Source organism: Scleropages formosus, chromosome 9, assembly GCF_900964775.1.
Source record: "Scleropages formosus chromosome 9, fSclFor1.1, whole genome shotgun sequence".
Classification (NCBI taxonomy): Eukaryota; Metazoa; Chordata; class Actinopteri; order Osteoglossiformes; family Osteoglossidae; genus Scleropages; species Scleropages formosus.
The window spans coordinates 9,784,874-9,809,758 of record NC_041814.1 but is presented as its reverse complement, the minus strand read 5'-3'; the positions used below and the strand labels follow the sequence as shown (position 1 = coordinate 9,809,758).

The 24,885-nt window shown below is 42.9% G+C and overlaps 1 protein-coding gene across 7 annotated transcripts in view; it reads left to right on the top strand.

Moving 5' to 3' along the window:
- Window positions 1-571: 571 nt before the first annotated feature.
- elavl4 (ELAV like neuron-specific RNA binding protein 4) overlaps window positions 572-24,885 on the top strand; it is a 73,811-nt gene continuing 49,497 nt past the window's right edge. For 4 of the 7 annotated variants that reach the window (XM_029254892.1, XM_029254888.1, XM_029254891.1 and 1 more), the window contains exon 1: window positions 572-714. In XM_029254892.1, coding sequence (XP_029110725.1) covers window positions 667-714 — 48 coding nt within the window. In that variant the 5' untranslated portion in view covers window positions 572-666. Of the gene's footprint in view, window positions 715-18,125; window positions 18,448-19,860; window positions 20,097-24,885 lie in introns of those variants that run through there. The other 3 variants (XM_029254893.1, XM_029254889.1, XM_029254890.1) reach the window with 2 other exon arrangements.

Here is a 24,885-nt window from a genome sequence, read left to right as displayed (position 1 = left end):
AGGGATGCAGGACTGGGTTTAGGACGGGCAAGGGAAGGAACGATTTGAGCAGATGTGGACGTGCCGTTGTTGCTTGCACGGTCTACCCACCTTGTGGTAGCACAGTGAACTGAAGCAGCTATGGGTAGATCGCGAATGAGCGAGGGAAGGAATGAGAGATGGAAAAAGATGGGGGAGAGCGAGAGCTAGAGAGAGAGGGAGAAGCAGAGAGAGGGAGAGAGAGGCAGTTTAAACTAAGAGCTATGTTTTGGGACAAGCTAATCTGCCAGAGAGCAGTGTGAGGATCGCAGCGCATTGTGTGAGCGAGTGTGCGGGGGACAGATAAGGGAACGAGCCCGCCAGCCCAACTGCTTGTTTTAATGTGCTGACTCTGGGGAGATAAAAAAAATATTGACTCTTCAGTCGTGTGCCGAGACCCTGGGCACCAGTGCCACATCTAACAGAGGTGTACCAAAAAGGGGGGACGAGGGAGACAGAAATCTAAAACAAAAGCAAGAATAATTGAGGATTTTTAATTTTTTTTTCATTCGTTTATTTTTTTATTTTTTTTTATTTTTTTTTTTTCCCTGGGACTGACTCCCATTTCCTTTAGAAAGAGGGAAAGATACATAGAGGGGGAACCCTGAGAAAAAAAAGAAAGGGAAGAAGAAAAGCTCTGACTACAAGATGTTCGAAATCAGCAGGACCCTCAACGCTGCTTTGTTGAGCAATGAGGTAAAGAAATTGGATTTTTTTTTTTCCCCCCCAGTTAATTACTTTCGGTGTACGTGCTGCCTATTGTAGCGTCCTGCATATGTGTTTGTGTTTTAGTGTGCCTGACCGTAGGACTGATTAATAAATACAGATGGATAAATGAAAATGGCTAAATATTTTAACTGTGCTGAATTGTTCATAGGACAAAGAACAACTTTGCTTTCCATTCATCCTTGCTGAAAGCATAGGCAACTGGTTGGCTGTTTGTTTGTTTGTCTTTGATTCTTTGTATCTTTGGTACCATGACAGTCTTTTTATGATTTCCTCACAGCAAGGTGTCCCTAAATGCTAAGTCCCCCATCTGGGGCTATAATTGCAAGGGTGTGTGTGTGTGTGTGTGTGTGTGTGTGCGTGTGTGTGCGCGTGTGTGCGTGCGCGTGTGCCTGTGTGTGCGCACACATCTTTGTGACTGTAACGGTCAGCATGATTTTGTCCATTTCGCTCATCTCTTCCTCTTCCCTTGTTCCCTTTATTTATTGATTAGGCTGTGATTTCCTTCCTGTGCCTTTCATGCTCTTTAAGCTGTTTGTTTGTGTACGTGTTTGAGTGCGCGTGCACATACATCTGTATGTGCGGAACATGCAGCCCGAACGCAGCACCTTGACATAAGGTACATAGTGACAAAGTGACCTCAGTATCCCAGTGAAGATTGTGTTCACAAGATGTGATTTCTCTCTCTTTCAAGGGACTTCCGATCAGACTATTGGCCAGGGGCCACAGGGGCACTTTGGGTCAAAATAGTAATATAATATAAGAAATAAAAAAATAAGGGAAAAATACAGTTGCTCAAGTTATGAGAATTGCTAAAAAGATATTTTAAACATTGACAGTTTGTGAGGCTGTAAGCGCATGCTAATTGCTCCTATAGAATATATGTTCCTAGCTGATAGACACAGGAAAGATGCAGGAAATGATGTGGTTTCTGCGTGGTGTAGCTTGCAGTCTCTGTGCATACACAGTGTGCATGTGTGTCTGTAAGTGTAGTAACTGTCACTGGTTGTATTTGTGGATGCGTAGGTGTGGTATGACCTTGGGTGCATTGCAACATTTTTCATATACCATTTTAGACTCCTTATACCCTATAAAGGGGACGCTCTACCCACGTCGTGCAAGTGTTTCATGCGTCAAGCAGTTTGCGTGTTTTCATTTTCTACGAAGTTGAGTCTCATTTAAATAGCTTCCATGGGTATCACCCTACGTGACACTGAGTGATGGGGTAAAGCCCGAATGCCTAAGATTTTACAATGTCACGGCTACAAAATGCCTCAGGTTGAATGACCTATGGTTTGAAAAAGCATATTCATCAACAATACACAGTTGGAAGAGAGCAGTATTTACATGGGTTCGGGTGTGGGGGGGAGGGCGGCGACATGATTCATTTCCCTTTTTCATGTTTATTTTCGAGGCATATGATTCTATATGAAACTGAAAGGGTAGCCTGTAGTTGAAAAGGGAAAATAGGCAAAGGGAAGCCCTTGCTAAAAACCATGAAAGGAAAATCCCTTGCTTGGTACATAAATCAACATGAAACAGTGGGTGTCTAATCTGCGATGGGCTCCCATTCGATGCCCATTCAGACAGCCCTGATCCACAGTTTGGAGCCTTCTTGAATTTTTTAAACATGATCTTATTGCTGTCCGCACCGAAGGCTGCCGCTCACGGCATCTGCTTAAAGGGCAAACGGGGCGGCAACCGAACACCTGCGAGTTAGGTACAGAAAGGTAGCTGTTAGCTCTTCTGTCCCTAGAGGTATGGCTGCTTATCCTTTGCTTTTGACTATGGGGCCCATAGGTTGTGCACTCGCACAGAATTCATTTGAAAAAAATTTTGCGAACAGATTTTTCCGGATCCGAGAACGCAGTGACATCACTCGAACGGAATTTCCCAGTGACTCTTTGGATTTACAACACATTTTTGGGTAAATATTACGAAACCTTGAAATAAATGTGTTTTGGGGGACTGCGCAGCATTTACTATTACTAAAATGATGTGTATCAATACCGAAATTGTCTTCATTGAGGTTTTGTGTGCGTATTTTCGCAGGTGCTTGAAAATCATATTTCAAATTTTTTACGTTGCATTTCTGCACATAAACAACTAAGAAACTCGCCTTGTGGGTGTTTCCATAACGCAGTTTGATATTTCTTCACCGAATGGAGCCATTTTCCCACTTTTATTTTTGTTAAGCGGGAGATGCCCCTCCCTTATGCGTGATGCTAAATAATGTCACATGGGGATTCCTCTGGGTGTGTACATTTACTGTGGTAAATTCGCAAAATTCTAAGCACAATGTGCTGGAATTTATGAGAACTGGTAAGAAGATTCGATCTGGTTTCTTAATTTTTATAGAAATTGTCACTCGTGAACACTAATTGCATCTGTCCTTCACCTGTATATCACTTTGTATCAGGGTGACAAAATAAACAAGGTGACTTGTGGAGCCAACGCACAAGGTCAGGCTTCAATTCACCTTACAAAAACCAAGCTATGAAAGTCATTCTGCAAAACGTGCCTTTCGGAATCACCTGTATTGTAAAGAAACTAAAATATAAGGCATTTTTAACTTACTTGCAGGACATAAGCTAAGAAGCAAAACATAACCAAAGAGGAGTAAGGCAGAAGCCTGTTTGTATGTATTATGGTGTTTGTCAATGAGATGGCTTTGCTAAGAGTTAGAGCTGCTGGTCCTCATTCCTTCATCCTTTTTTCTCTCTAAAGTGCATTTGAAAGCAGTGACCTGAAAAACAGCTGTCACAGCAACAAAATGTTCACCACATATGAATATTAATTTTAAAAGTCCGGTGGAATTTCGTACATTATTTACTGCCGAAAAGGGTAAATTTGGCAACATTAAATCAACTCTGGGAGAGTTAATGACTTCCGAGTGGTACGTAGTAGAGTACAAACTCTATCGGTGTTGGAATAGCCCTGTCAAATGTCACTTTTTCAGCACTGAATTATGTATTTGGGTCTTTTTCATTGGAGAGCTAGAAAGTAAAAATACACTTTCAAAAGCCATCGCTAATTGAAAGCTGTTTGTGGACGAATTTCTGTAAAATATATGATGGCCTGATCAACAGAATTATGCCGTTCCGTGACGAAGAACACATTTCTAGATGCTCTGGTTGTACCTAAAAGAGTCCGCTCTAAAAACTAAAGGTTTTCAAATTGATTTGCAAAAGCAGAGAAATATGCTTGTGTTATTATTTGTGATATTTCAGACAGCCTTGTGCAATGTAAACATCCCAGTGCTTTTGTGAGTTTCTGCGCTGAAGCAGCTGGACATTGCATTTGGGATCGTGTCCAAGCATCAGTGGAAATGCACTATAATGAACTATAATGTATCAGGGCCCATCGACCCCATCCCCCCCAGACGCAGTGAAGATAGTGGTCACCATGTTCACTTCATGGCAGCAGCAGTGGAACAGGTGGAGAGGATGACCTGCAGAGGAGCATGCAGAACAAATTACCATCTATTTCAAACAGGAATGATTTGTGGAGCGCTAAAAACAGAGGCCTCGGAGAAGGCTGCTTTAACGGTGCGATTCCATTCTGATTTATCACGCTGTACACAATGTATGTCGAGTGTATATTATTGACATTATCCCAAATAAATGCTAGTGCAGCTTCTTGCTTTGCAATTTGTTACTCTCTGTGTGGATTCTTTCTTACGAAATTGCACAGCTGTGAGAACAAAATTTACGGAGATGCGATCAGCTCCAGGAAAGATGCATTATATACTCTACTATATACTATACTATATACATTTTACAGTATCACAGTTTCATATGTAAATTCGTTAGTTTATATGACTGATGAATTTAAAAATGGGAAGAGTGGAATATAGTTTTCCCTTATTTTGGTACCAGGATTGTTATACTTTTTCATTATGGTTTATTTGATTCGCAAATTTCTCCAGAGTCAGCACAAGGGGGTTAAACACTCCCTTATACTCAATTAAAGCGTTACGACAATAAACAAAAGCCCAAATAGAGAAAAGGGAATAGTAAAGCAATTGGCAAATGCCTGTTGGCATTCCTCAGATTGCAAGGGTCATCTCTGTCTATGTAAAAATGATTAGTTCGCTCCATCTGCTGCTTCCTGCCTTTCCTCCGTCCTTGATCGCGGTGTTTCTCTGGCTAATGTACTCAAGGAAATGAGTTCGTTCGGGCGCTACGCCCTCGGCCTCACAGCTCCGCAAACAGGTGCAGCCTTCCCATCACCGTGGCGAGAGAACGTTAACTTCGTAGCCGTACGCGATTAGTTTCTCTGACGCCGCGTGACTTTAACGGAGGGGGAAACTTACGATAACGTTTCCGAGCGCGCGACACAATCAGCGCAAAGTCGGAAACGCGTACACACCTTTGCACGTCCTAACAAATGCGGCTCTGTCATGTTGTAAAGCAGGACTAAGGAGATGACGATAACTGGAACACGTCGCTTTCAAGCGAGGTACTACTGGTTTTCGTGAAGAAGCGAGAGAGGTGCTACAAAAGAACCGATCTCGATGAGGTTCACGAAAAGCAGGCGGCGCGCTGCTTCTTGCCAGTCTGGAAATAAAGCTTCCTCTTCCTCCAGCAGACTTTCTGAGACCTCGCTCAATCATCTGTGGCTGGGATAATGCTCTTTGGCAGAGCCATCTTCAATTTTGGGGGGAACGGCACATGAAAGTGCTATTTATCCTGCAGGTCAATCAGCGGTCACACAGCTGCGGAAGCACAGCACGTCTCCCACCGCAGTGAAAGGTGTGTCCGCATACACAGAAAATGAGGAGAAGACAGCTCCCCTTTAACGTTTTCTGCCAGGACAAGCAGCGTTCCTCTGCGTTCCGCCGTAAACGTCGCACCTTGGACATACAGTGCGGAGGCCTGGTTGGATTCCAAATTCACTCCTTCGGAGCGCGGCGATTTTAAATCCCTGAGCACATTTGCATTTTACGCGACTCTGCCGGTAACACTTGTTACATCCTCGTATCTATTATCTAAATGCTTTCTTAGGTTGTGTTACTCTCAGGAAAAGTCTAGATAAGTTAAGCAGTCGAGCTGAAACTCTCATTGCTTGTCGGTTATTAACCTGGTTGTGCAGGCTCGGTTTGGATGAGCAGGGTTCGGAACACGAGCGAGCTTCCGGGAAACCGGTAACTGTCAGGTTGCCCGTAAAGTAAAATAAGCACTGTCAATATTGTGTAAAGAAATATTTGTCTCTCCAATGGACTGAACAGTGCTGAAGTCAACGGCATCGCCTGAGACAATACCGTTAGTCCGCTGGTAATTTATCTCTTCCGTTTTCAATTACGGCGAACAACAGGGCACTGCATTCAGCATCAATATGTGTTTTTTTAGACAAGGCATTAATACTGGAGTCTGCAACAAAAGAGATGTATCGATACACTCAGCCAAGGACATGTCACTCTAAATCGAACATTTCCCCAGAACTAAAAACCCTGAAAACCGACACCCGAACTGTCCCGAAAAGCGGTTCAGTAATATAGTTCCGCATGCATCCGTTACTCTTTGCTTTTAAATGAACGTATCTAATGTTTTTTTTCTTTTTTTTTTTTCTTTTTACGAGTATCGGTGCCCAAAGAAGACAATAACAGCGAGATAACTAGGCAGTGGCTCTTTGTCTAATTTACCACAACAGCGAATCTTATGTGGTGTACACAAGCAAACGTAATGCGGCATCAACCATCTGATGTCAAATTACACACAAAAGCACATCACACCCTTTTTTCCCCTGTGACCAAAATGGATAGGAAGCAGGATCCTGTTAGCTCTCCAGTATGCCTGATTAGCTTTGTTGTAGCAGTGCACCGACGGGTGTCTGCAGCGTGTGGCTGGCTGGGCAGAGGGCTGGCAGGCGTGCAGTGAAAAGGTCTGGTGCTGCAGGGGGCCCTGTGAACAGCTGAGCCAAAATCCCGCTGGGGGCCTTCACCACTGAGAGGAGCAGGTGTCTGCAGCCAGGCAGAGAGGCAACCCAAGCCAAGGAAAGATGGGCTGGCCAATGTGTTGCGTGCCCAGGGAGGCCAGGTGGCCCCCTCTACGTACCCCCGTTACCGGGGACCCTCTTTGGGTTTGCTCTACGCATGCTTATTGCGAAGGGACCCTGCAGGGGTCTGCTCTACGCACCCTTGTGACGGGCCATCCTCCTGGAGATTGCTCTGCCTGCGCTTACTCCAGCGAACCATGTCTGGGCTTCCTTCGACACCCCTGTGACAAGGCACTCCTGGTGTTTCCTCTCCCCCGTTTTCACTGCAGGGGTCCCTGCAAGAGTCAGCTCCGTGTACCCGTTACTGGAGGCCATCCAAAGCCCTCTCTATTTTATTTCTTTCCTTTTATAAATATTTTAATGCGCATGCAGAAGTGATCACATCTGGCCGCAGGCATCCGAGAAGTGGCGCAACGGAGAGCTCCGCGGTGGTGCAAATTTTAGCCCGGCACAGCTGTGTCTTACAGAAAGTATAAGGACGGTTGCTTGAGGTGAGAATCTTGTTGACTGGCGCTAGCTAGGGACCAGTCATCAATAAAGGGTACATTTGTGAACCTGGCCTGAAAGTAACGTGGAATGTCAAGTATTCTTGCTGCTCAGGGGAAGCCAATAATGTTTATGTAGAAAAATTTAAACAATGTAGGGCTACCCATCACCTGGGGCCTGCGATATTATCTGAGAGCTTTTGAACCAAACTGGACATCTGTATAATGATATGGTGTAATCATTTTTCAGCTCTGCGGAATAAAAATCCTTGATTTAAGATGAACATTTTATGGTCTGATTAAAATTTTTTGCATGCAAATGCATTGTGCACACGTAGCATGCCTGATTCCTTCATGTGCTGAGGCTCGTATTGTTCTTTTTGCTGTTGTAGCTGCAATGCTAGTAATTAAAAGACACAAACACCCCCAGTCCACTGCAGCATTTCTATTTTTATATCGAAGAAGAGAATGTCTTTCTTTTTGCTTTTAATTAGAGGGAAAAAACTATTGTGTCCTCAATTTGATTATTGCTTTATATTAATTTAGAATTGTTTCATGGCTGTTTACTGAGTAATTGAAAAAGGAAAGTGTTGGGGGGGGGCGAGTTTTGTTGATTTTCTGGATGCCTAACAGCAAGGTTTACTCTTGTCTGTGTAAGCACAGTAATTAATGATTTTGTTCATTAGAGTGGAACTGCAGAAGGGTGCTGAGATGCAGACGCAGCTTACGCTACTCTTATTCATCACTCCGCCGGCTTTCTCTCCCGCTACACGGATGCAGCACTAACAATGGAGGCATTTGCCAATCCTAGCTTCATCGAACAGGCTCGCTCCTGTGTAATCTCTTTCTTAGCTTCCACTGTACCGTAATAACCTCCCAGCGCGTGTGTGGTGAAACTGGAGGGGGCTGTGTCCTTTTTTTACGTGTGGAACGCAATCAAGGGCATTATTTTAAAACCTTGTGCGCCTTGCCGGTTTCCTATCTAACTCCCCCAGCATCAGAATATGCAGACACCTTCATTTTCATGCTCCCAGCATTTTTTCTTGGTAATCCCATTTATCAAGTAAAAGTACACTGGCAGGAATAATATAACACAGCAATCAACATAGGTTTCGGAACAGATATATTTAATGAGGTTGAAATATTGAAGCAACAGACAAATGAACAGATGTGTTTACTTACTTTTGGAGGAGTGCCACAGCCAGTCAATGTCAGGCCTGGCTTGCTCAGCATTTCATTTGGTGAGGGGAATCGAGACCTTTCTTCGCCTTTTTCGGGTTTCAAGAAAACAGAAAATAGCCATAAATAAATGTGTGCTTCACAAACGTGCGTGGCTAGGGTAGTCCAAAGAGTTACAGAGGATACTGTCGGGAGACGCAACACTTCTCTTCACTGCCCTGGGAAAATACCATCTCCAACAGTACACTGGATGATTAATAATTCATCCATTGTAACAGCAAAATTCAGGTTTAAATGGTGTGCTATCCAGCCTGCCTGGGACATCAGTGGCAAGTTTCTGAAATAACCCAATTTAAAGTAGGGGCAAAACGTATTTATGTATGGTAATTATTCCTTGCGGCATTCAGAGTAATTATTCAGTTTCGCTTTCCCCCTCTCATTCCTTTCTCTCTCTCTCACTACCTAGCTCTGTCCCTCCGTTTCCATCTTTCTGCAAAACCTGAAGAGGAGACCAAGGTGGGGCCGAGGTCGATATCCCTAGACTGGGACCGAGTGGTCATGGCCCTCAGGGGCAAAGTAACATCAGCTGGTTTTAAAAAGCTGATGAGGGCAGAAATGGAAAGAAGAGCAGCCATGTTAAAGGAAAAACAATGGAGAGGCTCCACCAGGGATGAACGGCCTCAGCTGTAGAGAAATGACACGGCACCAAAGCCCGCATCATGATCGGTAAATAAATCACGTACGTAGGTCTAAATTAAAATAAAATGGCTGACTCATAAAGGTCTTGACTGAAGTGCATTTAGAGGACTGGGGTTTCAGTTTTTGGCTCTTTCCCCCCTGGGAAGGAGTATCTGCCCAATATGCCTGACTCTTCCCCTTCCTGTCCCTACCCATGTGACCAGGCCTGGAGCCTCAGAACCTGTGTGCCAATCCCTGATTAAAACCTCCCTCCTGTTACCATCCAGTCCATGTTGGGAGTGTGAACTCTCTGCTCTGAAAGGAGCCACAGTATACCACGATTAAAGGCCACAGCAGATGGGTCTCTGTGGTGGGCCTCAGAGCGTGGAAGGGTTCTGGCTAGGATCAAACACAGACCAGGCGTCCCCTCAGCATACCACAGCATTGCCATGATGGCACCGGTGACTCACAATGGAACACATACTCCCAATCAAAATAATGCGCCACCAGGGTGGGCTTCAATCTTGCGGGACCCCTTACAAATGGATTTCTGGTAGATGACCAAGCTACAAACATGACAAGCGTAGCTTGGTCTTTTTATGATGTCACCTTTAAATGCTCATGATAAGAACATGAGCTCCAGGAGTTAGAATCGTAGGCCATCTCAAGATACTGTGCTACTAATCAAGCAGCATCCAGTAAGTGTTGCCAGATTTAATCAATCTGAGTCTACATATTTGCAGAGAGCAGACATATGCTGATATCCTGGTCATCAATCCCTGCACTGCAGCACCAGGTTAAGCAAAAGATTTCGGATTATATCTTTAGAACAATGAATATGATGATTGAGGAAGTCTGGTAAAATATTTTCTGATTAAAATGTGAAGTATATCTAGGGGTAGTCCAGATACTAAGATTCAGACAACTTCACTCACACATTACTCAAATTAAAAGACAGTATCATGAACGTAGAGTCATACAATTACCGTTACGTTTTGCCTCCATGCTTCACTCTGTCCACAGATAGATTAAAAAACACACTTTTCCGTTTACTGACCATTATCTGAAGTAAAGTGCCAAGTAGGAAACGGAACAAAAACACCAACCGGGATCATTTCTGTCAATGCCTCTGAGTCAAACATTATGTACATGTTGATGTTGTCCCTAGGAGATCTTTTTTTATCAACTACTACAAAAACGAAATAGTCAGACTCAGTGCTAATGCCCGGTAGATTTAGAACTTTTTTTTTTTTTGCACTGAAGTTAGCTTTTCAATACTAAAGAAGTTACTAATTTAGTGTAGGAAAAATGGTTTTCACACCATTTAGATTATTCCTTGCTCTGAATCTGCACTTGTCTCTCTTTAAATAAATCTGTGAAAAATTCAGAGTGATAGATAGGCAAAGTGCAAATGCATTGCATTGAGTGTTAATGCTGTACTCACTTGTACTTAAAACAATTATCACTAGGTTTCCTGCATGCCTCAACACGCTACACACACAGAGAGAAGAGAGTGAGAATGAGAAAAGGAGCACAAGGAAATACACAGATCTTCATTCTGTGCAGAGTTCTCACTCAGAGAAGTCTTAATGCGTTCATAATCAATTATATTCAGCTACGTCCAATTTCAAGTGATGTGCATGCACAAAGAGTGCTACACTAGGCTAAAGTTATCTGAGAATGTCAGAAAAACTGAAAGCATACTGGGTGTGTGCTGAAGGGGGATTGCAGCCATGGGGTTTATATGGTAAATTGTTTATTGTTAAATCTGAGCTGTTGCAAGATAAGGAGGGAGTAGGAGGAGGGGGTTTCAAGTCGAACAGAATACATTGGTGACAGTGCAGCACAGATTTCCAGACAATTAGCTGTATTGCGCTCTTAAAAATGCTTTTTTTAATGGATATGATACTGTAACTGGGGATAAAGTGTGTGTCCAATCTGTGTCAAGTGTGCTCTGCCCATCACAATACACAAGCAATTGGTTAAAAAAAAAAAAAAACCGCTTTGATATTTACAGGTTAAAGAACATCTTTTTTAGCTTCTATAAATTAGAAAGATAACATTCATTTCCAGGCTCACCACATGTGTACATGCTATGTGACTGGTACACTCATTTGATCTTCATGTTCCATTAACTTATCACTCGATACCATAAGGCACCTCAGTAGAACAGACACATTTTACATATTTTTAGTTTCGGATATTTACAAGTTATCAAGTAATATTAGTTTATCAGTTATTATCAAAAATGAATTAGTGTGTTGGAAGCTGTTCAGTCTGACAAACTTCCAGTGAATGAATTTAACAATTTTTTTGCTACTAAATGTTTCTTTTGTCAAAAAAGTAATATTATGACTGTTAGAAAAAGTGAACTATGTCTCACAGAAGGATCTAATGAGGGAGCTGGACAGCAAACACTCCTGACATATGGTCTGGAAAAAAATGCAAAATCAGTTGTAATCTCATAAAAATTTTAATTTTCCATCTCTCTTTTTTTATATATAGCTCACACAAACTGAACCATGTTAAAGTGAACACTAGGAGGCCGTTGTGTACAACCCCAGCCAATTAAATTAAATAAAGCAAACAAAACCCAATTTTTAACAAGATTTATGTTGATCTGTTTAATTTATGCTTTTAATAAAGAGAATAATTGTTTTATATAGCCCCAACACAAGCAACCAAACCACAGCAGACAGGTTTATTGAGAAACGTTATGTAGTACACAGGTCTTTTCATAGGGGGTGTGGTGGTGCAGTGGGTTTGACTAGGTCCTGCTCTCTGGTGGAGCTGGGGTTCAAGTCCTGCTTGTGGTGCCTTGTGACAGACTGGTGTCCTGTGCTGAGTGTGTCCCCTCCCCCTCCAGCCTTATGCCCTGTGTTGCCAGGTTAGGCTCCAGTTTGCTGCAACCCCACTTGGGACAAGCGGTTTCAGTCTCTCTCTGTGTGTGTGTGTGTGTGTGTGTGTGTGTGTGTGTGTGTGTGTGTTAGAGGTCTTTTCATCCATGCCACAAACATGAATGGCATCTTGCACACACCCAGCTGCAGTGTCAACTGCTTGTGTACAATGTCCTGAATGCACTGACAACACCCACATCCATCCAGAAACATGTAATCTCTCCAGCAGAGTGAAAGCAGAATACACCTATAATGTGTGTACAAAGGAACCATTACTCAACAGTAATTGTATTAAAATGATCAAGAACTTCTGTTGCAATATAATAAAAGTCCAATTTTGTTGAGCCAAAAGCGATTTTTTGGAAAACTTGTACACAGCATAGCAAAACTGGCGTAAACAGAGCTTTAAATTCAATATAAAATCAGTGCTGAATCTCAGTGATAAAAACTTTTTAATTCTCACATTAGCCACTTAATTTGCATAACTTGCTAAATCACAAAATTGGCATTTTTAATGAGTCTTAGAATTACTGATAATCTTAGTAAATTTCACGTGTTTGTATGGAGTGTCAACATTAGTTAGGGTTTGTTGCAAACTGTTGTTACAAATAGCAATATTTGGATACTCAGCTGTTGTCCCATAAGGTCAAAAACTTGTCACTGTTGTTTTCTCTGCTGAAGCGGTGTATATGGCAAATGTACCTGTATGTAGATTAAAATGAATAAAATGTAAACAGTGCAGTCATATGTTGGTAGCATAGTGGTTAGTGCTACTGCCTGTAAACCCAGAAGTTGTAGGTTTGCGTCTCACCTCTAGCTGTATGAGGTACCTAGCCTAAAATTACTCCAGTAAAAAAAAATTACCCAGCTGTATAAATGGGAAACTAATTCAAAGTATCTTCACACTGTAAGTTTCTTTGGAGAAAAGCATCAGTTAAATGCAGTAATGTAAAGCAAATATAACAAGACTGCTATCAGGTGTTCCATAGAAGTGGGTTTTGGAGCAGAAGAGGAGACTCACCCATTAGGTCTATTCACCATGCGCTGCATTTCGGTACGAGATCCTGTGAGCCACAACAAAAAAGCAAATTCCTTAATGTTTAATTCCCGTATATCAAGACCCAACTTCAGTATAGAAATACGTAAGGACTGAATGCAAGAAATAATGTAAAAAAATAAAGTGTAATTCTGAGAACTTGACACTCTGCAGTCTTGCATTTGCATCTATTTATTTAGCTGATGCTTTTCTACAAAGAAACTTATGATTTGCCCATTCATGGAGAAGGCTAATGTTTACTAGAGCAGTAAGTACACTGCTTAAGAGCGCTACAGTAAGAGGTCGGAATTGAACTGAAGTCTTTTGAGTGCATATCAGTAGCTCTAAACATTACACTATCAGCAGTTCAGTTTAGTTTTGTGGTGTAGACCTCTTAAAAACTATTCAGCACAATTATTCACATGAAAGTGCTAAATTTCTCAATAACCTAAAATCAAATAATTTCTCAGTGTTCACTGTATTTATTTCCATGTGTCATTCACTATGTCAATTAACATTTCATCATTTACACTGATGAAGGACAAGCAGACACCACCATTTACCTTTTCTACTTCTGACTTTTACAGGGTTCACACAGGGTTATTTTTTTAATCAATCAATACTAATAACGGAGAAAAATATGCCATTAACAAATTAATCTTGATCCTCACAAATTACACTGTAAAATGACTCTATGCCAATGCTGCGGGCTATAACCTTGACCAGCAAGCATATTTATTGTTTGATTAATGGGGCCCTGGTAGTTTTGCCTTATCCACTCTGCAGAGTTAGATATAAGTACAGTGGAGCATTAATGAAAGTAAAGCATCATTCTGATCTTAACACATGGAAACAGTGTTTCATACATTTTTTGTCCATTGTTGTGTACTTTAAGCCACCACACGCAAGTGATACATAGTAAGTGACTGTAGGGCACATGACAGAAGAGAGAATAAAGGGCCCACTTTATCTATCTACTTATTTATATTTGTACGCATAGCCTTGTAAAGTAATTTTCTTACGGAGAACTAAAGTCATCTATTCCTGAGATGGAGTGTGAATTTTGGGAGAGCATTTTTAGTGCCAAGCTAGATGACTGAGAGCAGAGGCATATTTTGGAGGAGTGAAACCTCTGGTGGCGACCATGTGGGTCTTGATAACCTGTGACAGGAGAGAGAAAAGTACAAAATTACAACCAACCAATGTCAACAATCACTTGTCCTGAGGGGGGTCGCGGCAAGCCGGAGCCTACCCGGCGATGGAAGGCGCACAAGGCTGAGAGGGGAAGGGACACACCCAGGACAGGACACCAGTCCATCACAGGGCACCCCAAGCAAGGCTTGAACCCCAGACCCACTGCACAGCAAGCACTGGCCAACCCCCACCACAAAGTTACACAGAGATATAAAAAAAAGACTTGTTTGATTTCTACCTGATTGACATGTCTTTGGCACTGTGGACAAATCCTGGCTCCTGTAAATTAAAATGAGTTTGGAAATAGTAATCTTGTTCTCTGGTCGTTAGGACTCTGTGTTATATCATTTGTAGAATTTTTCCACAAATGAAATAATTAAGTGTTTCATCTATTTGCACAATGACACAGCCTCTTTCATGGAGCAAAAACATTCTTAATTGAATGAGCATAAGCTTACATTATCCATGAGAAACAGTCATGTTTACAGATAAGCTGTTCACGCATTTCACTTTAAGTGAATTAATGTGAACCAAGCAGTACTTAAAATACTTCATTATTAATAGCCTGCCGCATACACTTCAAGTATATTGAAAAACACACAAGAATACTCTAAGTACCCCAATGTGAGGCAAATTCAAAACCAAATAAACATGAGAAATCCCTCAAGTGTATCAGACATCAACTGCTTTTTCCTGAAGTGGTCAAAAACTTGCTAGAATATTTATCAAGTGAAGGTATATTATACTAGAAAAGGTCTTGTTCAGTTGACAAGGTGTCGTTCACACATGTGTAAGATTCTGTACTCTTTCAATGAAGCCAGAATTAATAAATCACTAATACTGTACTTACTAATTAGGAAAGTAGCCTTCAGCATTAGTGACTAACCCTGCTGATGTCGATTAAAAAACCAAAATGTGTTCCCATGGGGGACATGGTGGAACGGGGGGTTCAGCTGGTGGCCACTTTGTGGCGGGTCTGGGGTTTGAGCCCTGCTTGGGGCACCTTGCGATGGACTGGCATTCCGTCCTGGGTGTGTCCCCTCCGCCTTCGGCCTTGCACCCTGTGTTGCTGGGTTAGGCTGCCGCTCAGGATGGATGGATGGATGGAAATGTGCTCCCTGGTTACGGCCAAATTGTGACATAACTTGAGCTAAGCTTTAGTTTGAGACAGCTGTCTTCGCTGGCTGACATGTTTAGGAGTTCTTATAACCTGCGTGTATTAATTTTATTCTGCACGACTGCTTTACAAAAAAATCTGTTTATTTTTGTATTCCCTAATTTTACCTCAAATTTAAAGCAATATTCAGTGGATTACACTGCATGTACACTGACAGATAGATAGAAGCCTGCAAATATTTCAGAATTATTTTGACACATTAACATTGCTGCCTATTTTTTATAACATATTTTTAAAAATTAATTGACAGAAACTGAACTGTAACTAAACCGTACCTGAAGTCAAAAAGAAGCAAGACTTCAGTTATTCTGTTATACTCGCACAAGTATCATCAATTTATGTTTACATTCGGGTTTTCATGGGTTCACTGCCTAGGGAAGAAAAACAGGGCTGCATTTATAGTATACAGTGTAGCTTTCAACACTGTATAAAATTTCTCTGCTTCACTATTACCAGGTGGAACCAGTTCAAGAAATGGGTTCCTGATTATTAACCCTGCATGACAATGAAAATCACTGTACTTTGTCTCCAGTGGTGGCAGAGAATGGAAAGGATAGTGAATATTGTATTCACTTCTTAATTAAAAGTCACCCAGCAAATGTATTGCCAAGTTTGAAAATACCGGTGCTTTGTTTATTTTTAATTGAGAGTAGCTAGTCTGACAGTCTTTCAGCTCATTAATATTTGGTGCACATTGTTTTGAAAAGCTTTAGTGCTCAGTAAGATGGAGGAGCTACAGAAGTGTGTAAAGGAGAGGGTTTCAAACCAGAACAGGACTATTGATAGTATTTTTTGTGCCAACAATATTTGGTGTTGTTAGTGGTGCCCACTGGAAAAGCAATGCAGCTCTTCTGCTGACACAAGTCTGAATTTTAAAAAGTAGAAGATGTCATCATTAAAAGCATGCTTCAGAACAAAGCATTGCTGAGAATATTTGGGCTCATTAAGGTTTGGGTCAACAGCGCTTGAGAGGTTGGAGGCTGTGAAGAGGGCTATAATATTCACCACAAGCACTTGTTAAACTGGAGTTCGCTGAACTCAAAAGTAGGTTAATGGACTAACTCAAGTTTCTGCAAGCCAAAAGTGTCTCCCCATAATTGAAAAATACTGTATGGCAACTGGAAGTTTAGTTTTCCGTTCGGTGTCTGTGTAAAAATACGCAGATAATAATTGATACATGAAAGCCAATGGACATCAGGTGCTATGAACCATGCTGGCTACACTCTGGGAAGACATACAGTGAATATTAATACTCACAGAGCAGTCCTAAGTTATGTACAGTACAACACCATTAGATCAATATTTGCTGTACAGGACATGATAGTTTTTTCCTTGAGTTCTGGACAATCGCAAACGTGGCTAATGTTTCAGTGTTATTTGTGATGAGAACTGTTACTTTCTCATGCCAAACTCTTAAATCCCTAGAAACATCAGCAGGATGTAACTGATAGTTAATGTTTACAAATGAATTAGACATCAGAATAGAGATGAGCACACTAGAACCTGTGGTTTACATATATTAGTACAATCAAATGGTATCCCTCTCCTTATTTTTGTACAAGGAGGCAATCATTAACAGTTTATCACTCTCACTATTTGGAGCACATTTTTCTGCAGATATGTATTCACTTAGCTGAGGCTTTTCTCCAAAGCAACTTACAATGTTTAGCTACTTAGAACTATTTACCCAATAACACAGCTGGGAAACTTTTTTACTGGAGCAGTTAAGGTAAGTACCTTGCTCAAGGGTACTACAGCTGGAGATGGGAATCAAACCCATGACATTTGGGTCCAAAGGCAGCAGCGCTAAGCCCTACACTACAGTACCCGCTTTAGGAAATTATAAAACTGTGAAACCCTGCATTATGATGTAAAATCCCGAAAGGGGGGAAAGCAGAAGACGCGCACATGAATCAGCAGACAGATGCGCTCATGACCGTTGAAGGGACCGCTAGCGAATCCCCAGTGAAAGCATTGGCTCCGCCCCTCCCCACGAGCCCCATCGAGCCCTCGCCGCCACGTGCGGGTGGTGGAGTCCCCCCCCCCCAAACCCAGCCACCTCGCTAATGAAGCGGCGATGGGGCGCGGGGCGTTTCGACATGAAACGTCAACTTCACGAGCATTGTCAAGGGCAACATATGGTTATCCTGAAGAACAACGAGCTGTTATGCAGTTCAACGCGCAACTTGTTATTAAAAGGACTGGTTTTTATTCACGCAGATATCTTGAATTATCACGCTGTCTTCATTCATTGTCTCTGATTTTTTTTTCTTCTTCGGTCGGTGAAAAGTATTAACGGTCGTTCAGTTAAACAAAATGTTATCACGTTTACGTCATATAAACCTTTATTCGGTGTTTTTATTGTACGGCCTAAATGAACAAAGTGAGCCGTTACGTCTTTGTGCCCAGTAGTAAAAATTCAAGTTTGCCTCATCATCCGCCGTAACGCTGCAGGCATGCGCTCGAGGCGCGGACACGGCACGTCGTGAGAACACCGCCATTAGAGGGGGAGCACAGCGTCTTCGGGGTAAATCAACAGTGTACCGTTAGCGGCCGGTATGTCGAGCACCTGAGGTTTCTTTCAATTGTCCCTGGAGCCCATCAGCCGCCTAGCTTCTTCTTCTCCTCTGTCTCGCTCTCTCCCCGTAACACACACACACAGGCGCGCGCACAGAAGCGCGCCTCCCCTTCCCCGTCTCGCTCGCTGTAGCCAATGAGATTCTACACTCGGGTGACAGATGGCCCCATAAATAAGGTGTAGAAAAAAGGGAGCGCCAACACTTGCCGTTCAACGAAGGTTCTCCTTTTGTTTTCTTTTCTTTTATTTTGTCCACTTCCTCACGAGCGAAACTCCCGAATAGGGGGAAGACGAAATTTACGCGGCACGCGGCTCTTCAGTCCACTCTGTCACGCTGTCCCCGGGACGCGCGCGCGCGCTTCCCGTACCTCTCTCCTTTATTCTTCGTCCCGCGACGTCTCGAAGGCTCGCGAGCACTTTCCACACGCTTTTAATTATTATCATTCTATATACTTAATCTCAGCACAACAAGAATGGTCATGGTGAGTAGTATTTAAAACTCCTTTTTCTGGCAGAACCGCTTTCGTTTCGTATTTTCAGTTATCAGTACTTTTTTTTTTGCGTCAGAGAAGTATCATGTCGTAGTAGTAGTAAAAAAAACTGCTTTACTGACTGTCTTTCATTCATCTATGTCATTGACAGGTTACCTATAATAATATATTATATATATATATGAAAGCTGGCTTCGTTACGTGTCGAACGATATCCTGTCCTTCAATTATATCACTAGTCGCCTGTGTATCCTGTTCTCCCGAGTCCTCCTCTCTCTCTCTGAACTATGAAAACTGGCCGTTAGGAAACCTACGAAAATGTGTCAGTGACCGTTGCACTGACTGTCCGAAAAAGTATATATATCACAGTCTCCATTCAGTGACATTATCTAAGTGTGGTTCAATTTACCCGCGGCGCGCCTGGCGCGTGGAGCAGCAGCACGAGCCGGACACGCGGCTTTCTACTCTCCGGATAATTCGCCGCTCGCTAGTGTGTGTGTGTGTGTGTGTGTGTGTGTGTGTGTGTGTGTGTGTGTGTGTGTGTGTGTGTGTGTGTGTGTGTTCTCTTGTCGGAAGCACGATTCTTTAGCAAGACACGTGATTTTCATCCTGGTGGTCGTTGTTCGTGTGATTTGTAGATGCTGGTCGTTTTAATGGGTAATTTTTTTTTTTAAATGGGTAATGTGAAAATCACAGTCAGACCTAGGCTATTGTATTTCAACCCGTATAATACAAAGTAAAATTCATGAATTCTTTAAAGTTTGTCCCTGTGTGTATCGCTTTGTGTTTTCTAAGGTTGCACAGTTTAGTTTGTTCTTGCAAGTGAGTAAATCAAGTCATATTTATTCACCCACCCATGAATTGCCGCTTGTCTAAAGCAGGGTCGCAGTAGTCCGGAGCCTGTCTCGGAAACACACGGTGTGAGACAGGGGTAAACTCTGGACAGTCCATTGCAGTCAAGTGATATTATATGAGAACTAAAGTTGTACATATGGAGAGGGATACAGTGACAATGAAGAACCACAGAGTTCAGGTACAGGTTGACATGTTCCATCATAGTGCTGGTATTTAATAAGCAAACATTGGCAGCACAACTAAAGGCAAAGCAGTTTTGATCCAGAAGGCTGTACGTGACCAGTGGCACTGAACCACGGAGCTGTTAACGCAAACTGTGTCCTGGGCGCAGTGTGACTTACTGCTAGCATGGAAAGCCCTCTCCCTGCCAGTGCTCGCAGTGCTTCCACAATGAAGGTGTTAATTTTCCAGAGGAGAAGGATGGATGGCTTCGGGAGCCAGTGAGAGCGCTCCAGCGCCTCTCTCCCTCAGAGGGGGCCGCTCTGACCTCACACACGACGAGAAGACAGGGGGAGGGGGGGTGGGCTGCAGCGCAGTGCTCGCGCTGGAGCTTGTGCATTCTCAGCCTGCCTCTCTGCAAGGAGGAATGCCTGCCATCGTGAGCTGTCTCCAGCCTCCCAGTCACTGAGAGAGAGAGAGAGAGAGAGAGAGAGAGAGAGAGAGAGAGAGAGAGGGGGTGAGAGAGAGGGGGAGGGAGAGCGAGTCAACACCGACAGGGGAAATTTGCCTGGTTGGGAGAAAAACGGCTGCCGGGCTCACCAATGGAGTGGAATGGGTTTAAGATGGTAAGGAGGCTGCAGCCGTCTATTATGCCCTAACAGCCAACAGCCTGCAGCGGCAGCAACTCTCCATCTCACTCATACTGTGCTTTCTGTTTGCTGTTTCCATTGGGGGTTGTCATTTTCTACAGATTGGTGGGATGGGGGAATATGTTCTTTTGTGGAGTGTGAGGAGAGGGTGGGCATGGAGGCCAGTAGCACTAAGGACAGAAGTCGGGGATGAGCACCTCTTTTTTTAGCAGACAAGAAGACCGCGTTTCAGGCTCATTGCTTCCCATTAGGATTGCACTTGTCTTTGTTAAGTATCCATATCACGTCTGCAGCTGCCAAGGAGCGGTAGATTTTATTTCTCATGTTTCCGTGATATTATGCCTGCTTTGCTTTCGTCGCATCTTACGCGCTCCAAGAATTAAACCTGTAATTTTATTTAATATTTTCAATGGCTCGGACACACCTAGTTAAGTGCACAGTAGTAACGAATGCTTCTGTGTGTGATGCCGAACAGCAGTAATTTGAATTACGGATGTGTACGTGTGCGTACATGTGCGTATTTATGTATGAGTACTGTTCGTTTTATTTAACTAACACCTCAGCATATCTCGGTCTTTCTGCAGTTAGGGTGTTAGGAGGAGCCTTTCCATTACATGGAAACGTGGTTTTGTGTTTTATCTTGCCTTCTCTTTTTTTGCTGAGATGTGCGTTCAATGTTGACTGAGTCACAGCCTCCCCCGGCTGTCCCCGAGCCGGTGGGAGGCTGTGCCAGTCAGGGACACAAGTTTAACTCGCGCGGATCAGGAACAGGTGCAGAGTGGCAGGGCTGAAAAACATCAGGGTGCATAAATGATTTTCCAAATCTGCTGCCGGTGAGAGCAGGTATGATAGGTTGCTCAAATCCTGTAATGGCTAATCCTGTCCTTAAACATCAGTTTTTATTTATGGGAGTGAATTGTCTAGGGCTGTGGATATTTTTAAGATGTTTGTAGAAGTGCTATCAGCATTAATACAGTGTGTTAATCTCTAAAGGGATTCCCTTTTTATCCAGAAAACTAAGAATGGCTAAGCTTATTTGGAAGCAAACATTTATCTCTTTGTATGCAAGTTGCCCTTCCACACAAAAATGCCATCTGAATACAAAGCGAGGCCTGGCAGCGACAGCAACACGTACCCTCTGCGAGGAGTGCCGAAACAGGATTTTCTCCCTCCTTACTCCCTGCACTACAGCTGGAGAGGTGCCTGCCAGGCTTTCTGCATCGGCGCTGGGAGGCTGGGGGAACCGCGAGAGGCGGAGATGGGATGTTTATGGTGTGCGGCTGCATGTGCTCCTCACGAGGCCACCGCCCCCGATCCTTGCAGTCATCACACACTGGCACCGCTCTGTGTCGGGAGTGCTGTCCTCCCCCTGGGCCAGTGGGCTGAGGCAGCGCTGTCACCGGCACCCAGGGCTCGCTTCCAGCAGGGCAAGGTCACGAGACGGTGCTTCGGAGTATCCTGAAAACGGCACCACTTATAGTCCTTTTGCCGTACTTTGGTCTCGGAGGTGCTCAAGCGTAGGGCAGTGGGAGGGCATGGCCAGAAGAGGGAGACCGCAGAACGACGTGCTGGAAGCAGGGAAGAAAAGAGGGCGGGGAAGGAGCTTATGGGTTAGGGCTGTTCCGTGCAGCGCAAGCAGACTTGGTGCCAGGCAATTAGAGCCACGTAACTCTGACTTTAAACATGGCAGAGAGAGAGGAGAGGAAGAGGTACATGAAATCAGTGTACTCCTACACAGGGACAAGACAGGGTTTTTGAACACTGGCTTGCACTGTCTTGTAGGAATACCCAGACTAGGGAAGTTTTATCCAGGAATCTTCCTAAACTGAACTGGTGCCGGCTTCTGCAAAACACGTCAGGATGAGAGAAGTACCAACTAAATGGCGCTTGAATCCGTGACAGTGTTATGGCAGTTGATTTGACTCATTGAGCTTTGCATTTTAATTAGCGTCAGGTGGCAATGCAGAGGTGGCAGAAGTGATATGGCAAACCCGGTAACCGTTTTCAGCGTGCAGGTTTATTTGTCCTCTGTCATCGGTGCTCTGCATTCTCCTGTTGAAACACACTCAGCTGCCAGTATGGCTTTGCCCTTGTGGATTTGATATTTACGGTTTTCTCCAAGCAAGCAGTTGTGAATATTTCAAGGCAGAGAAAATGCCAGAATGCTAAGAGCAGTTGTTGCATTCTTTGATTTTCAGTCACTATTTGCCAGCATTTCATATTGGTTCTGGCAGGTATTTTTCTTCGTCGCCCTGGCTGAACAATTAAAAGGGAGCCGTGAAATGTATTCCGAATGTGCCGAGGGCGCATAACGACAAGATTTAACTTTTGAACGAACAGTATGAAATAGATAACGTTACATTGCTGTGTGTGTGTGCCCCCTCCTGCAGCTTTGTGTGATTTTAGCACTTTGCTACAATGGAGATGGGATGGTGAAGAGCAAGGGGGAATAACTGACAAGTTCCCATATGTGGAGAGACACAGCAAATGGGAGGAAGATTAAGCATTAGACAAAGGAATGAAGGGACAAAGTTTACTGGAGCAGACAATGAAGCAGTGATGCTGTAGAGCATTTCTTTGTCATTCCAAGCTGAATCTCAGTCGCCTGTGCTCAACAGATATGGACTCCAGCTTTCGCCGCTGCATTGCAAGCGTGGTATCTCAAAGTCAGCTGCTCTGTAACACTCTGGATTTAAAGTAAAACAGACTGGAAAAATCACCCAGCATCCGCAAGAATATGACCGCGAAAACAAATCTACATTCCGGTATTTGTTGTTAACATGCTGCTTTAAGGACGAGCGTGTACGCTAAATAAATGGTGATTGCTGCTAACTTGCTGTTTTTGTACTGCCTATAAAATAGCCTCATATGTCTTGGCTGCTTGGAGCGAGCAATGTCCAGAGCGTCATGGTGGCTGGCCGTTCGTTCTCTCTGGCCTGTGCCTTCAACAGACCAGGTTTCTTAAATCTTCCTAGGCCTCTTTTCCCCTTGTGTGAGAGGACTGCATTACCGCTATTAGATGTGAAGGTTGCAGTGTAGCAGTTAAAGCTAGAGTTCAGAACTATGCGTAAATGATATAAATAGTTGACATGCACCATTTGAACAAATAGAAGACAAAAATGTTATGGACTCAACTACTCTTTAATTCTAGAGAGCACATTGTCAGAAAATCCTTGCATATTTACATTTGACAATAAATACTTAAAATGTTATTTTTTCATTTACGTTTATTCTTTTAGCTGACACTTTTCTCCAACGCAGCTGACAATGATTTGTCCATTTATACAGCTGGGTGGAATGTGGAAGTGTTTGTCCAAAGTGACAATTTAGGAACAGGCAGACACAGTAGTATTAGTAATTTATTAAACTATGTCAGTGCAAACAATATAAAGTATTAATTTACACTGGTTTGTCTTGGCACAAATGCAATGTGCCCCTCATTTGTAAGATATAGCAGACATTTCCTTCCCCTTGCTGTGAAGATGGTCCATCCAAACAATAGCTTGGCAGCAGATCTTTTGGCCACTGTGACCTACCATGTAGGGGAGTCACCACCTTGTGGACCAGCTTTGTGAATAACTGTTAATGAAGGGGTCACAGCTTTTTATTCAGTAACATGCTTCTTAATTCTGTATCATGATAATTCATGCTTATTCTGTATCATCTTCCTAAATATAAATAAACTGATAGAAATATTGACAGAAAAATAACCTAGCAAGAGGTATTTTCCGATTTTATTTTTTTTACATTCTGTAAATTAGAAAATTCTCATGTCTCTTATGGGCATAACAGTGTAAGACAGTGGCTAATAAGGACTTGCGAGCTAGTAGTATTTACATAGGCTGCTTTGAGTTATTGCCTCAAGTCAGTTTCTTTTTAAGTATTCTTTTGTGTGAAGACTACACATGCATGTCAGAGAAACTTTTGGATGAAAATTTTATCGACTTACAGCATGATTTTTAAATGTATTTATATTTTTCCCTTCAGTGAGCTGAAATGAAGAGATTCTGCTGTGCAGGGACCTGGCTTCAGAAATGCAAGCCTAATTCCTTTGGCGGAAATTCAAAGCACTACAGACAGGCGATAATCAGCTGGAAGTGCTTAGTATACACAACCTGCTAATAAACAGAGGGTCGCGGTCTACCCGTTCGCTGTTGCCTTTCAGGATAAATATTTTTAAACGTAAATGCACATGAACTAATGAAAGCTTTAAAAGAGGGCGGATGCGTTCCTAAATCCGGTTTACATTTCATTTACAGTGCTAGCCAAACCTGAACATGTCAAAGATGCCAAATCTCCCTGCTTTCAGAATTCTCCCTTTTTTGTCCCAAGTGTTATCACGTTGCCGTAGACACTTGGGCAAGAGTGGCAGTTTCTCCTGGGACCCTGTACAAACCTCACACTTTCCTGGTGTATATTCTGTGTCCAAAAAAAAAAAAAAAACCACACACACAAGGCGAAGTAGCAGTTTTGGTTTTGTTTCCGTTTCCTACTTAACATTAAATTAAATTAAAGTATGTGCATTCTGGGATGTTAAAGGATGTCTCAAGGTCATTCAAACAACAGGGTTTTTTATGGTATAAAGTGTATGTTCCTGCTTCTCATGTAATGGGGTCCCATAACATTTTGCACATATAAATAGTGACACTCAAATTACAAAGTAAATGCTCAGAAGATGAAATGTAGCAGTTTGTGAAAAAACCTCCACTAAAAAAACTTTTAAATGCTCTCAAGTGGAAATGCACAGAATAGATTTCGGTGAAGG